This window comes from Miscanthus floridulus, chromosome 3 (genome assembly GCF_019320115.1).
Source record: "Miscanthus floridulus cultivar M001 chromosome 3, ASM1932011v1, whole genome shotgun sequence".
In the NCBI taxonomy this organism is placed as follows: Eukaryota; Viridiplantae; Streptophyta; class Magnoliopsida; order Poales; family Poaceae; genus Miscanthus; species Miscanthus floridulus.
In genome coordinates, this window is record NC_089582.1 from 94,748,221 (window position 1) to 94,761,721 (window position 13,501).

At 45.5% G+C, this 13,501-nt stretch overlaps 1 protein-coding gene across 1 annotated transcript; it reads right to left on the minus strand.

Annotated features, from left to right (window-relative positions):
- Window positions 1–682: 682 nt before the first annotated feature.
- On the minus strand, window positions 683–4,578 carry LOC136546172 (uncharacterized). The gene is made up of 7 exons (XM_066538144.1): window positions 4,003–4,578; window positions 3,089–3,127; window positions 2,935–3,005; window positions 2,208–2,272; window positions 2,009–2,101; window positions 1,817–1,909; window positions 683–1,390 (listed from the first exon to the last, which is right to left on the minus strand). Exons 1-7 carry the CDS (start codon window positions 4,443–4,445, stop codon window positions 971–973), a joined length of 1,224 nt encoding a protein of 407 aa, XP_066394241.1. The 5' UTR covers window positions 4,446–4,578; the 3' UTR covers window positions 683–970.
- Window positions 4,579–13,501: the final 8,923 nt, after the last annotated feature.

Below are 13,501 nucleotides of genomic sequence, written 5' to 3' on the forward strand. Positions count from 1 at the left end.
TATGCCACAGAAAAGGTGATTAAAAAAAGCGGCGATTTCTTTCAAAATGAAAAAAGAGAGAAGAACAAGTTTTTTTATAACAAACAGCATATGTACAAGCAATGATAAGAACACAGAACTGACAGTAACAAACAATATAATTATATACATCATAAATACAAGTAGATCTAGGTTTGTCTTAAGTTGTTTGACAAAACAAGGTTGACATTAATAGATCATTATAAAAATACTTTCATAATATACAAACTCTTTTATTTAAGATAATATATGCTTATAGATATTGCTACTCAAAATAAAAATTACAAAAGTCTGACTAAGACAAATCTAGATGGGTTTATATTTTTTATTGCAGGAAGTACATTATAGGTCCATGAAACTGCTACTATATTTGTTAACATACTAACATCTTCAGCAGAAAACATCCAATGCAACTTTTGCCATACAGAATGAATGTCATTGTTGGACTACTATTAGCATTGACCAAACATCAATCAACTGTGATTGAATGTTGACACCAAGCAAAAGCAACATATCAGTAAAAGTGAACATCAACGACATATAATTTGGCTTCTATGCTTACAAATTACAATATTAATTACTGAAATATTAATCTCTCCAATCTGACAGGATAAAGTAAAAAAGATGTGAGAAAATGACCGACGGCAATTCAGAAAAAAAAATGTGAACCAAGCCTTTTCTTTTAAAAGTCGCACTGAACTGTGTATTAGGAGATACATTTATTTTCAGCTTAACTCTAATATTATTTACATCTCATGTAGGCTCTTTCTGAACTTATACAACAGAAATGAAGACAAGAAATAACCGTGAAGATATAACGATAACACCCTAATTCCTAAAACATCCTAGTTAACAGTTACACTATTCTGCACTCTATGCCATGTATACAGTTCTAGTAAAACCGCTGGTAACTACATAAGAGGAAGCACCTTTAGTTGATACTTGATTCACCTCACCATCCCTGAAGAACATCAAGTCTTGCGCTCAACCAATTGATGATATCATTTGCGATATCATCCCTTTCAGGTTCAAAGAGAAGATCATGTAAATATCCATCATACAATTTTATTGATTTGTTTGTTGACATTGATGCTTGGTATAATCGCTCGGACGCTCTCGGATCAGTTATTGTGTCAGCTGTACCATGTAGAACAAGAAAAGGGACAGTAACTCTGCTCAAGTTTCTTTGCAAAAATGATGATATCCGGAGTATTTCATTGCCAGTTCTGACTCTAATTGGTCCAGTATACACAAGGGGATCTGAATATTTCATCTTCAGAGCCTCTGGATCGCGTGAAACAGGAGGTCCTTTCTTATGCAAAGCACTGACTCGGTATTTTGGAGCTAGCATGGAGAATATTGGTGCAACAACCTGACGTTTGAGAAATGACAAAATATAAGCATTTCAGAGTCCACAGTCCAACAATAAGAAAAGGCCCCACTGAGGTTCCTGTTGTAGTCACTAAAATCCAGATCGTCCAAATCAAAACATAAATATGACCTAAAGAAGAACATTAAACAAATGGGTTCTGTGCTGCAGTCAAACAGAAATTCTTGTGTAACAGAAAATGGTTTCTTGATCCTATAGAAACAGGCATGATAATGAATCATAGGAAATTCAATTCTGCCTTGGATTGCCAGGTAAGAAGACGTGTTTATTTCATTTCAAATCATTAAAGTGAAGAACAAATCGAACATTCAAGACAATCTCCCTCATGTACTGGTGTAGAAGGATGGCATTACACAGAAAATAACGACAAGGGTATAGTTTCGTTTAAGACAAACATCTACTGCTTACTTTGATGATTGGATGAGATGGTTGAACATGAATAGCTGGCGACGTTAAGACCACACCTTCTACATGAAGTTCTACAAAAGGATCCAGCACGGCCTTTGGACATTCATGCAAAAAGGAAAAATAATTGAAATTACGATCCTGCTTATGTGACCTACGGTCTTACTGAAAAGGTCAATTAAATCAAAGATTTACCTTCAAAACAATAGCTCCACCTGTGGAGTGCCCAAATAAGAAGCACGGCAAACCACGGTTTTCCTCCGATACAACATCCTCCAGAAATTCTTTCTGCACAGGAAGGAACTTTGAAAATAGATTGAGAAAATACTGCAGGAAAAAAACTGCAACTTGAAATTTATATCTATGCACATATTCTGTATGTATGAGACAGTACCAAGTCACCAACAGCATGATCAAGTGAGGAAACATATCCATGAACCCCATCACTTCCACCATGTCCTTCAGAGACAAAATACAACAAGATGAAAAACATACAACTACCGGATATACACATAACAAGAGCAAAAATGAAAGTAAAAATCAGTTCCATGAAGTAGCATAGAAGAGAAAGGACTAGTTAAGAGTAGCACATGCAATATTGAGTCAACAAAAGGTCCAAGACCTGCTAAATATGAAAACCTTCTGATCATTGTATCATTTACAGCAGATATTCAGAATAAAGTCCAAGTCAGTCTCAGCCTGGCTCAACTCAACTGCTCGTTTAACTCAAAATAAAGTATAAGAAACATTTGGAGAGGCTTTCATTGAGGCATCCTACCACAATGTGACATGCGGAATTAAAGAGAGGTAGCTACCTCATGATTCTGAAGTTCACTGCAGTAACTTGAAAGGGACTAATGGAGTAGTTTTTAGCCATCTAAATTATGAATATATCACTGCCACATTTGTGGTGTTGTGGACCTAATAATCCTTTTCAAGAGTAAGACCATCTAAAGTTCATAATAGATAATAGTTTTATTTCTAGACAGAAGGTCTTAAAATCAAGAATCTCAGATTGGCTTAGAGGCAATTGATTTACATGGTCTTAGTGAGACCACTCAAAGCAATGCACAGATCGTACCAAATTAACACTTGAGCACTAATATGTGACAGTAACTCACCAATCCAGTCCATGGCATAAACTTTAAGTCCTTGATCATTCAACAGTTTTGCGAAATGGTTGTACCTTCCACTGCAGAAGTGCAGATCAATGCTATCAGCAAAAGCCACTATGTAAAACAATCATGGAATACACGTATAGCATATGTTCTGTACCTATGCTCGTTTAGACCATGCAACAGTACAACAATGCCCCTGCATATTTGAGAAGCATAAAAAAAGTAAAAGACAAGTTAATTACTAGAATTAAATGTAAAAAAAATGAGGCTTTCAAGGTACTAGTGTATCATCTCATGCATCAAACTGGTAACCATTCCATCATTCATGTACAGTTTTCAAGATAATATGCCTCCTGTAGGTTGAAGGTTTCCCAAACATATGGAGCATCCAGGACTTGATATCTAGAGCATGCATACGTGTAGGCACGTAGCCTTGGTATTTGTAAATCAAGTCTTGTTTGCTAGTGCATTGTTGAATCCATATCATCACTTGAAAAGATACCAACAATGCACAATTCAAAAAAGAGCTGATACTGATCAAATCATCTAGGAAACTAGGATTGTTTCGATCATTACCAATACAAACATGCAAACAAATCTTCTAACCATTAGGTATGAAATGGGTCCAATAGAATGCAATCCCCAACAACATTTCCTTGTAGTAACCGACTTTTGCATGATTAGTAACCCACTTTTGCATGATCTAATCCTGAAGAAGCTCCAGAAGAGACATCCAAGCTTACGGCCCGGCACCAGTAGAACATAGCCATGTTTTCCAATAGCCCTTCACTACAAGACAAACTGATTCCCCTAATGCAAACAGCAACAACAACAAAAAAAACAAAAAAACAAACAAACAAACAAAAGGCTTTGGATTATGCACCTGCTCGATGCTACCAACACCACCACACCATCTATCAAATCAATCCCGCCAAAATAACACGGTCCTAAATTGTCTCAACATGTCAGGTTTGAATACCCAACCGCTCGATTTCATCACGTTCCAACACAGCTCGCACTTATATGATTCAAAAAAATTCGCGGGTTAGTGGGGTAGGCAGGTGTGAATACTTGAGGCGATCCGCGGCGGCCGGAGTCCACGACTGCGTGAAGAGCGCGTCGCCCCTGGCGGTCTCGAACACGGCGAAATCCCTCCTGCTCCTCCCCTTCCTCGTCCCCGCCTCGGTCGCCTCCGCCTCGGCCTCCTGCCGCAGCCTCCGGATCGCCAGCTCCCGCCTCACGGCCGCGTCCATCTCCACCGCCTTCTTCCTCTCCGTGTCCCCTTCTACCACCACCACGTCCTCCTCCTCCTCCTCCCCCTCCCCCTCCCCCTCAGCAGCCGCAGAGGCCATCTCCGGAGCGGGCGGCGGTACCGCGAGACAGAGCCGCCGCCGCGGCTGATCCTGCGGCCGCGCGGCGAAAGGCAGCGTGACGAGGACGCGGACCGCCGCCGCCCGCGACGGACGGAGCGAGGGGATCGCTCCCGTCGGCGACGCCGCGGGTGGGGCCCACATGTCGGCGAGGCGCCGACTAGGCCGGAGGAGGGGGAGAAATGGAAGCACGGGATGGGACGAGGGGAAGAAAGGCAAGGGACCTCGGAATAGAAGCTTCCCCGATGAGGATGGTTATGAAAAAGAAATCTCCCATCAAATCTTTCGCGCGGTAGCTATTATACCCTTCCCGAGTGCTACCTTACAAGCAGACAATAATCCCTTTCCGAGGATAACATCAATATATATTAACTTCAAAACTATAAGATTTACCTCAAAGTTCTCTCTTTTTATGTTAAAACTAATTTTTGAACATATACGATTTGCCTTCTTTTCTCCTCTAGAGAGTTAACTATTATAGGTTTCCTCATTAGAAATATAGGCCATATTCGGTTTACCCCATATTCGGCTTGTTTTTTCAGCCGGAACATTGTTTTTCTCTCACAACAATTCAACCGGAACAGTGTTTTCAGTCAGTTTCATCCAAGTTTCAAACCAGCGAACGGGGCCATAGTTATTTTAGGATCTTCTATATATACCCTAGAGATGAATGAATGTGAAGCACTAGGGTCAAACACCACCATAGCAGTGACTGAGTCTACTGGAATGAACCCCACGACAACCTCCTTAGCTCTATGAGTGGTGTGGGGGTATGCCCCCCGGTATCCTCAAGACAAGACATGGGCAGTACCATCAGAGGTGGTCCGGCCCACAAGATTAAGGCGTGCACGACGCTGCTCGGCGTGCACCGCAAGACATTGTATAGTACCAAATAGGATACTTACCTTATAACCCTGCTCCTCCAGACTATATAAGAGAGATAGGGGTTTCCTAGCGGACAAGATACACAGATCTATCTACTACATCTCAATACAATATACCAAAGACATAGGACGTAGGGTATTACGTCGATCAGACGGCCCGAACCTGTCTAAATCACTGTCTCTGCGCCTTGTGTCACCATCCGGTTCCTGATTACGCGCACCCCCACCGATAAATCTTCCATCGCGGGATACCCCTCGGTGGACTGCCGACGATATTCTGTCGATAGTTGGCGCGCTAGGTAGGGGTGTGCGCTTGATCCCATGGCGAGCCAGATAGACCTCAAATCAACAGCGCGTTCTCATCAACAATCTCGTGGAGATCCATGCCGGTCGACGACGACGATTCATCGCTGGCTACATCAGCCCCCGCGATAGCAGATCCAATCTCGGAACCACCTCCGAGGTCGCCTTCACCAGCAACTCACCGCCCGCTAGGTGTTTGCCGTCAATGCCAACCAGATAGCGCCATACGCCGCCAACCAGACGCTCCGTCTAAAGCTAGGTCACGTTTTAATATTCTTTTAAATATTCTCCAATCTTCGTTAATCGCCATAATGTTTCTCCAAGCTATTTTTCTATATTTGCTCTCCAAACGATTTTTCGAACCCTCGAACAGTCATGTTGATGCTCGGACGCCTCCAGAGATGGCCCTATCTCTGGCTCCTCCTTACATATGCTATGGGCTCCGCGCTCTGTCTTATGGGTGGTCGGCAGTGGCTCCTTGGTCACGCATGTTCCTCCTACATGTGCACGGGCTCCGCGCTCGACATTATAGACTATGGGCTAGCTAGGGCTGGAGACTCAGCTACACACTAATTGGTCGGGCGGTTTATATTAAATATAAGGGAAATTTGGCCACCGGACATTCGGAAAACATGAAATTGGCTGCTGCACACCGCCAACTCCGATATTGGCTGAGTACCATTATGAAATTGGATTCATTTGCTAGAACACACTGCCCCCATTAAAATATAATTTCTGCTGGTTCCGGGAGAGAGAAGCTATGGAAAATGACGTGTTTGCCCTCGTCTTCTTCCTCTCGCTTCCTCAAGTCTGGCGACACCATTTCAAGAAGTCTGGTGAATGGCCGGCCGGCGAGCCTTGCCGTGCCTGCCCTCACCCACACCCCTGCGTCTCCCCATCCTTCGCGCCACCCCACAGTCTCCACCGCTAAGGCCGACGTCGTCTGTGTGCTCTTCTACACCTACGTACGGCTTCACCGATGACCTGCGCCAATCCGCCATTGTCGTCTGCATCCATGCCGGCCAGCAGCGCGAGGGCCTCCTCCCCCGTGGGGCGTAGGTCCAGCTACTGCACCAGCACCACCATCTCTAATTGTGTCAGGCTATCATCGTCGTCCATGTCAAAGCACCGAAAGATCTCGCGGAGCTGCTTCGGAGCCAGAGAAGAGGCGGCTGCCGCCGGTTCACTGGTGGTGGGAGTGGGACTGGTCGGCCGTCGTCGATGCACTAGTGCCAGAAGGGCATACTTAGCGCGTTCCCTAGAGGAGTGGCTAGCCCAGGGGCGGAGCTCCCGGCGGTGTGGCCAGCCAAAGGGCAGTGCTCCCTGGCGGCGCGGCCATCCCAGGGGCAGTGCTCCCCGGTGGCGTGGCCAGCCGAAGGGCGGCACTCCCTGGCAGCGCAGCCATCCCAGGGGGCACGCCCTCCCCGGAGGCACGGCCAGTCCAAGGGCGGAGCTCCCGGCTGCGCGACCATCCTATGGGCACGCTCCCTAGAGGCACAGCCAGCCCAGGGGTGGCCCTCCCCGGCGGCGCAGCCATCGTAGGGGCACGCCCTCCCCAGAGGCGTGGCCAGCCCAGGGCAGAGCTCCCCGCCAGCATGGGCAACCTAGGGGCGAGCTCCGCTACGCCATATCGGCACCATATGAGCGAGAGGAAGAAGATGAGGGCAAACATGTCATTTTCCATAGCTTCTCTCTCCCGGAACCAGCAGAAATTATATTTTAATGGGGCGGTGTGTTCTAGCAAATGAATCCAATTTTATAATGGTACTCGGCCAATATCGGAGTTGGCGGTGTGCAGCAGCCAATTTCATGTTTTCTGAATGTCCTGTGGCCAAATTTCCCTAAATATAAATATATCTTCACACCAACTAATCGCCGAGCTATTTACACTATTTCATCATCATTGCTGATTTTTCTTTAGAGTTCATATATTTTTACATCATGTACTACCCATTCTACATGTTTGTATTGCAGTATCGTCGTCCAGGTGATCGGATCACTTGGTGCTCGAGCTTCTCCACCGATCAACTGGTCTGACCGCTTGATTCATGGACTCCGTCGCCGACCAGTTGATCGGACTGTTCGCCGGTTGTTTCTACTCAATGCTCACTTCACCGCCGACCAGTTGACCAGACTATTCACCACTCGTGCTTCATTGCCAGCTACGCCGGTTACTCCTCAGCACTCGGATTCTTCATGCTCGAGGACTAAGTGGGCACACTTCACCGCACAAACGTCGCCAGCTACATCGGGGACTCCTCGGTGCTCGGACCTCGCCAGCTTTGCCTAGGACTCCTCGGTGCTTGAACATCGCCGCCTACGCCGGGGACTCCTCGCTCCTCGGTGCTTGGACATCGCCAGCGACGCCGGGGACTCCTCGCTCCTCGGTGCTTGGACATTACCAGCGACGCTAGGGACTGCTCGCTCATCGGTGCTCAGACATCGCCACCTACGTTGGGGACTCCTCGCTCCTCTGTGCTCGGACATCGCTAGCGATGCTGGAGACTCCTCGCTCCTTAGTACTTGGACATCGCCGCCTACGCTGGGGACTCCTCGCTCCTCGGTGTTCGGTCATCGCCAGCGACGCCAGGGACTCCTCGCTTCTCGGTGCTCGGTCATCGCCAGCGATGCCAGGGACTCCTCGCTCCTCGGTGCTCGGTCATCGCTAGCGACGCCGGGAACTCCTCGCTCCTCGGTGCTCGGTCATCGCCAGCGACGCCGGGGACTCCTCGCTCCTCGGTGCTTGGTCATCGCCAGCGACGCTAGGGACTCCTCGCTCCTTGGTGCTCGATCATCGCCAGCGATGTCGGAGACTCCTCGCTCCTCGATGCTCGGTCTTCGCCAGCGACGCCGGGGACTTCTCGCTCCTCGGTGCTTGGTCATCGCTAGCAACACCGGGGACTCCTCACTCCTCGGTGCTCGGTCATCGCCAGCGACGCCGGGGACTCCTCGCTCTTTGATGCTCGAACATCGCCAGCGACACTGGGGACTCCCTTGCTACTCGGATCTTGCTATGTCTCATCGGTGTGCTATCAAACTGCTCCATGCTGTTTGGATCAGGGTGTTGATCTTGGGCAACATGTCTGGGGTCTTGATACGCGCATATCAGACGACGTCAGCAAGCTTTCAGACTTCTTTTTCTTTGACCCTGCTACAAGATTCATTCTTCATCTTCTAGCAGGCTCAGGGACTAAGTGGGCACACTTCACCTTGCGGTGAATGTGCTTATTCTCATCTCAAGGCTACGCCCAGGGACTGGCTGCCTGCTCGGTTGGTCTTCTACTTTCTAACCCTAGCACCACATGACTATGTCACCTACTGTCAGGCTCGGAGACTAGCTGTGAGGGTATGGCCCCCCAGTATCCTCAAGACAAGACATGGGCCACACCATCAGAGGTAGCCCAGCCCACAAGATCAAGGCATGCACGACGCTGCTCGGCGTGCATCGCAAGACATTGTATAGTACCAAATAGGATACTTACCTTGTAACCCTGCTCCTCTAGACTATATAAGGAGAGACAGGGGTTCCCTAGCAGACAAGATACATAGATCTATCTACTACATCTCAATACAATATACCAAAGGCATAGGACGTAGGGTATTACGTCGATTAGATGGCCCAAACCTGTCTAAATCGCTGTCTCTGCGCCTTGTGTCACTATCCAGTTCCTGATTATGTGCACCCCCACCAACAAATCTACCATCGCGGGATACCCCTCAATGGACTACCAATGATATTCTATCGACAAGTGGTAATCATATCCACATTGTTCAACCTGCCTTGAATGCAGTTTTGCTTTAACTTATTTCCTTGCACTTGCTTCTTATGGACATTCTGTTCTGGCTTTGATTACTCTCAGCAAACTTTCTAAGACAATCATTCTTATAGTGTCCAATTTCATCACAATCATAGTCTTCCTCACTAGTAGAAGTATTTGTCTTCATCAAGGTACTAATAGGAGGTGACAAACATGGCTCTTGAGAGTGGAAATGTTGTACTTCATAATTGGATTGCGGATACTGATCCTGATCTGTACTCCCAAGCATATTCATAGGGTGTGACTGATACTTTGGTTGTGTAGCAAAATGGAGACGAGTGTTTCTTAACCGGCATTGAAATTCAAGCTTTCTCTTCTCTTTCATCTCTCGATGTTCGTTCTCAATTACAATTGCTTTGTCCACCAATGTTTGATAGTCGACATATACAACGGTCATCAACTATAATTGCAAACCATTATTTAGTCCTTTCAAAAAAGCATTTTTGCTTCTTAGCATCACTATCCACCTCTTTTGGAGCATAGCGTGACAATTGAGTGAACCGGTTACGATACTCACACACTGACATAGATCTTTACTTCAAATTGAGGAACTCATCTTATTTAAGTTCTACCTCACCTAACGGGATATGGTAGGACCTGAAATTCTCCTTGAATTCCTATCAGGTGATTTGTCCAACATTGTTGGGACGTCCATACTGGTAAGACTCCCACCAGTCTTATGATGCGCCCTAAAGTTGGCCAGACGCAAAAAGCACCTTCTCATGGTCATCATACTGAGCTATGTCCAATTCTCGCTTCACAGCTCTAAGCCAGTCATCAGCTTCTAGTGGTTCGCTTGTATGAGAGAGTGTTAGTGGGTATCCCTTCATAAATTCATCACGCTTGTCAATAGGTGGTGTTTGATGCGGGTTGTTCAACACACTTTGAGCAATAGTCTGTAATAACTGAGTCTATGTCATCAAAGTGTGCTCTTGTGGAGGGTATGACCCTAGATACCCACGACAGACCACATGGGCTGCGCCCTCAGGGGTAGCCCAGCCCACAAGACGAAACCTTACGGGCACGACTCTGGTTGGCGTCTTTCGCAAGACATCTGGAAGATATCCTAAAGATACTACGGGATCTGTTAGGATATGTATGATCCCAAGATTCCTATAATCATGAAACAATCAAGATGCCCAAGAGGGGGGGATAAATTGGGCTAATTCTAAATTTCTTTGCATTAATTAACCTCTACGGTTAGCCCAATTGACCCCTTATGCCTAGAAAGTGTTTCTATTGATCTAACGCATAAAAGTTTAGCACCCTAAGTTCTAATCCTACTCTAGCATTGATGAGGACATCACTCCTTCGGATGTACCCGCTGATCCTCCAACCATCATGCAAGGTCCAATGACCCGGGCTCAAATGCGTCAACTCAATTTAGAGGTGAGCTCGTTCTTAAGCGATCCTTTTTATACTTTTGAGAATAGACTACTACCTAATGATGTTATCTTGCTTAGGAACATTGGAGAGGGTCATTAAGGATTTAGAGGACATGGTGGAGGCGAAGATGACCAGCAAGGACGTCCAACATGAACCAGAGGCCCGGTCCAACACGATTTCGAGTCTGCCTCAGCCTCTACGACCAGTTTGCCTTAAACTGGTCACCTAGGACGCATCTGGACTCTGTTTTCAATGATCCATATATGGATGGAAAGATAATTTGATAAGGAAGCCAATCCAAGTGGTCTCACATCAAAAGCTCTTCGGAATCAACAGGAATCGTTGAAACAAGTCAGCATCCAGAATCTGTCAGAGTACTATGACATCGTCTTTTGGTCCGTTGGACCATGTATCGTGTTTGGACCCATTAGGGGCACGTCCATGGGTCTTGCACGACCCTAGAGTCTTCATAAATAGCCGCTGCCCCTCCATTAGAGTTTGGGTTTTGCTTAGATTATTCTGTTAAGAACAGTTTTATCGTTCATCGGTTTGTGAGACCCCAACTTCGTGAGATTAATTATTTATCTGCAATTTGGTTGTGTTCTTTCTTGTTCTTGCTTGTGTTCTTTGTTGCGTAGGCAGGGATTAACCTTCTTGGCGAGGTCAACCTGGTCCATGACTTGGTTGATAACCAAAGGAGCTGTGGTGCTAAGATTGCAGGGTTCGATCTTTCGATCTGAAGCCGAATTAGTGTGTCATTCTCCTCTACAATGATAGTTACCTCTACCTGATGGAAGATTGGGATCCCTGTTTCCATTAAGTGGCAATCAGAGCTAAGGTATACCATCAGGTTCACATTTATTCCCTAGTTTGAGTGTTTCGCATTCGTCCCATAGTCTAGTGCCATAGTCGTTTTTCTTGTCCTAGAACCTTCCGCGCCATAGCCTTTGCATATTTTAGTTTCAGAGTCTGTCATGTTGAGTTTGTGTCCTAGTCAAGGTCTTGTTGCTGGTTAGGTCATGTTAGAGTCCAGTTCGTGTGTTTTCCCCCATCATTTCCATCAAATCTTTGTTGTTGTGACCAGTTTTGTGCACATTGTTCCCGTTTTGTCCTCTAATTCAGAGCCAATTCTTAAAACTGGTCTAGTTTTCGCATACGAACTCTGATTTTGATGTTCCAATATCAAAATCGATCAGAATTTTTTTTGGATCCGTCCATCTCCCACTTTGCCGGGGTTTGAAAATTTTAAATTAGTCAAAAACTGGTCACAAGATCCTCTTTTCGTGGTCACAAGGTTTTTGTCGATTTTGAGCAAGTTTTCTGAAAATTCCACAGGCCACGTCTCACACTTGTTTGAGCTCATATTTTCTGTGGTTACTTCTTTTGTGCTCCTAAGTAAAGGAAAAATATCAAAAATAAAATAAAATAAAAAAGTTGAAATTTCCCAAAAAACAACGATAGCCCAAAAAATAGAAAAAAAAGAGAGGGGCAAAAGAGGAACCATATATAGAGGAGCATATAGAGAAGACCAAAGTAAGTTGTGTTAGCATGTGCTGTCTGGTTCCTTGTTTGTGTTACTGTTTCCATCCACCATACTTGTTTTTCACACACCTATCACCTTGCTATCCACCATACTTTTGTCACACGCCTAGTACTTGGAACATTTTAGACCAGCAATGAGAATAAGTACTTTGGACTATAATTCAGCATTACTTTCTGTTACTGACTTTGTGTGCTAGATATACATATTACTCTTTGTTTGCCTTCCAAGCTCCACAAACTCTTTAGATCAGTACAGAAAAAGAGCCTTGCAATCTCGGTACCACTACCTCACAGGTATCACGAACCAGCCGCTGGTTGTACCGCCCACTGCTTGCATTGGTAAGAACTTTATAAGAGTTTGGTAAGACGCTTCCACTTGCTGTGAAAAGTGACACCACTACAACCACATAGTCATTTGGTAGGGATAACTTTCACCGTTTGTTCCTGTTTTTGTGTTTATAATGGCAGGAGGTGATCAGACTAAAGATAACAATCCTAAGGGTTTCAACGAGTGTGTCAGCCAAGAGCAACTACAAGCTGTTGTAGAGGATGCCCAAAAAAGGATGAATGAGGCCGTCAGGAAGACCGTCATTGACGCACTCATTGAACTCAACATTGGTAACAGCATGGAGAGATTGGACAAACGAATTTCTATGCTAACCGACAAGGTTACTAAGTTGGAAACTTTGGTGGCGGTCAACAACAATGACGTATTCAGCAGCAACACCGATGGTCTCTTGCCAGAAGATACGGTGCATGATGTCGTGGGAAACATAGATCGAGCAGCCTTCCGACAAGCAAGATTACGACAACGTATTTGCCGCAACACGACAGGTATGGCTGGTGTCCACCACCATCAAGGTAACAATCACCGTGTACCCGATGATCCTTATGCGAAGATTAAGTTCACAATACCATCTTTTTTGGGTCATTATGATGCTGAGAGATATCTTGATTGGGAGATGACAGTAGAACAAAAGTTTAGCGCCCACCTTGTGCCTGGGCATCATAGAGTTCGACAAGCTACTAGTGAGTTTAAGGATTTTGCCATTATTTGGTAGAATGGGCTAGCTGCATAGGATGCTTTACCTAGTACATGGGAAGAACTTAAGGTAGCTATGCATGATCGCTTTGTTCCTCCTTATTATAGAGACTTGCATAAGAAATTGATGCGTTTAGAACAAGGAGATAAATCTATACAGGATTACTATGGTGAGCTCCAAAAGGGATTGATGTGCTATAGTGTTGTGGAGGGAAACAAAGATGC

What these genes read in the sequence shown, in the direction of transcription:
- LOC136546172 (XM_066538144.1), bottom strand. Translation starts at nt 4,445, where the DNA reads ATGTGGGCCCCACCCGCGGCGTCGCCGACGGGAGCGATCCCCTCGCTC. An exon ending in TTATGCCATGGACTGGATTG is followed by an intron (nt 2,273 to 2,934) that starts GTGAGTTACTGT and finishes TTGTCTCTGAAG; the next exon opens with GACATGGTGGAAGTGATGGG. An exon ending in ATCATGCTGTTGGTGACTTG is followed by an intron (nt 2,102 to 2,207) that starts GTACTGTCTCAT and finishes CTTCCTGTGCAG; the next exon opens with AAAGAATTTCTGGAGGATGT.